At 40.8% G+C, this 2,178-nt stretch overlaps 1 protein-coding gene across 1 annotated transcript; it reads right to left on the bottom strand.

The window, feature by feature from the left end:
- Window positions 1–988: 988 nt before the first annotated feature.
- On the bottom strand, window positions 989–1,738 carry LOC145982446 (maternal effect protein oskar-like). Its single transcript, XM_083115928.1, has one exon. It carries the CDS (start codon window positions 1,736–1,738, stop codon window positions 989–991), a length of 750 nt encoding a protein of 249 aa, XP_082972054.1.
- Between the last annotated feature and the right edge of the window lie 440 nt (window positions 1,739–2,178).

Raw genomic sequence — 2,178 nt, 5'->3', positions numbered from 1 at the left:
TCATGTATTTACAGTCCTGAAAGGATGTCAACAAATCATTTATTTTCAAAGGAGAGATCTGCTTCAATTTTACATGCTTATTGATTTTCTTCAAATCTACGCAAAGGCGAATCCCGCCATTTGACTTTGGTACCACCAACAAAGGAGAATGGTATTCCGAATTAGATTGCTCTATCACGTCCCATTGCAACATTAAATCAATTTGTTCCTTCACTTTCTCACGGTAAGCGTAGGGTATAGGGTAATTTTTCTTGACTATGGGACTATCTGTATTTAGCTCCATTTCGTGTATATACTCTTTGCATAATCCGGGTTTATCAGAAAATACATCCTCTTACTCTTTGAGCATATCAATAAGTCGAGACTTTTGTTCTATCGATAACTCAACTGATTCCTCAAACTTTATTTCGAAGGGGAGCCCATTATTTACCCCGACGTTCTTACCTTCAGACACCTGCAAATTTTTGACAGGTCTAGGTTCCTTCGAGTCACCCACTTCCTCCAATGGAGTGAATTTTAAAAAGACTCTGCCATTTTGGGTCTGATAGAACAACGCTTCCGAATCAAAATTCAACTCACCCTGAACATTATATATTACATCCAATCCCAAAATGATAGGAACGCTCAATTTTTTCACTACAAGAAACTGTACATAAATGTCATAACCTCCCAAATTTACCATTACTTTTACTATTCCTTCAACTGACTTAGTTTTCGTACCAGAATAATCCGACAATTTAATATTTGATGCTGGAATCAACCTTGGTCTAGAAATGAGTGAGGAGAGACCTTTCCATACATCTAGTGACATCAGACTCGTTTCTGCGCCCGAGTCACATAAGGCAGTTAATTTCTGATCTAAAACTGTAACTTGAATTAAAGCCGAAGGGCGGTTATTATTATTCTGTATATTGATAGGTATTAACTGTTTATCAATTCCCGTCTCCCACATCATCTTCCATATATACAAATAGTATGGCAGGTCGTGTTACTTCACTCTCCCCCCCTGCCGTTTGTGGAGAGTGTATTGGTCGTTTCCCGTCCGTCCATTACCTATTTCAATCTCGTTGTAATTTGGAGAAGAATGGACCTCAGCTTTCACTTGACAAGTTTCCCTATTTGAAGTGTGACCTACCGATTCACCCAACACTGCCAAGGATCTCAAAAAGTTTAACATGACCGACATCCCCTCCCTGTTCCAATAAACTTTGTCCATTCTGCCACGAGACGGATGCCCAATAAATTCTTCAAATAACTCAAGCTTGATGCGATCCCTGTCATCAAAAAACAATGGAGAAATATTAAATACTTTGACATTATTACCATTATGTAATGACATAATGAAGTCATTGACTTCCTCCCAATTCCGCCACGCAGGGGAACCATTTGAAGACATCAGTTTAGGAATAGGTGGCAATGTTAACAGATTTATATCCTTTGTCCTGCTAGACAGTTCTTTGACTGTTTCCATCAACCCCCTTTTTATTTCTTCCACTGAGCGATATCTAAGCAAATCATTAGATCCAATCATAACGAGAACAGAATCAGCAAGTCTTTGACATGACCTTAGCCTTTCGTTTAGCTGATCAATGGTTTGCCCACTCACCGATAGACCAATGTGCCTAGTGCCCTCTGCATCAAATGAAACTGGGTAACCTGCGAAATTTTGAGCAACCCTCACAAACATACTGTCACCTACGAGCTGTTTGCCTTCCAAGATGGGGATATTTTTACCCATATTTTGATTACCTGCCCGCGGTGTGTAACCATTGAAGCGACTATTAGGAGGATTTATCTTGACCCCACTCACATCACCTCCCGCGATGCGAGTTCCGACTCGTTTCCCGAAACAGACTCTCTAGATGAGAACGACATAGCCTGAACCCGTCTCTTACTACGCGGACTGGCCTGAGGCTTCTTTACATTCTCAGACGAAGCTGTATTTGTATCTTTCAGATTCGTTCAACCTGTGGTATCCTTCGCTTGAGATACCACAGCGACTCTACCCAAAGTTTCACGGCCATTTTTAATCTTTTGAGTGTAACCCTGGTCCTTCTTTGCCCCCAGATCTCTCAATGACTCATAGCTTTCAATGGCATGAAGTGCTTCTGAAAAGGTGGAAACATCCTGCATGACGAAGTGTTCCCTTAGTTTGTAAGGCAACAAAGTACCTAACTG

This window comes from Lepisma saccharinum, unplaced genomic scaffold, assembly GCF_977018435.1.
Source record: "Lepisma saccharinum unplaced genomic scaffold, izLepSacc3.1 HAP1_SCAFFOLD_173, whole genome shotgun sequence".
Lineage (NCBI taxonomy): Eukaryota > Metazoa > Arthropoda > Insecta > Zygentoma > Lepismatidae > Lepisma > Lepisma saccharinum.
The sequence above is the reverse complement of the archived record's forward strand: the minus strand, read 5'-3'. Positions and strand labels throughout refer to the sequence as shown.

What these genes read in the sequence shown, in the direction of transcription:
- LOC145982446 (XM_083115928.1), bottom strand. Translation starts at nt 1,738, where the DNA reads ATGGGTAAAAATATCCCCATCTTGGAAGGCAAACAGCTCGTAGGTGAC.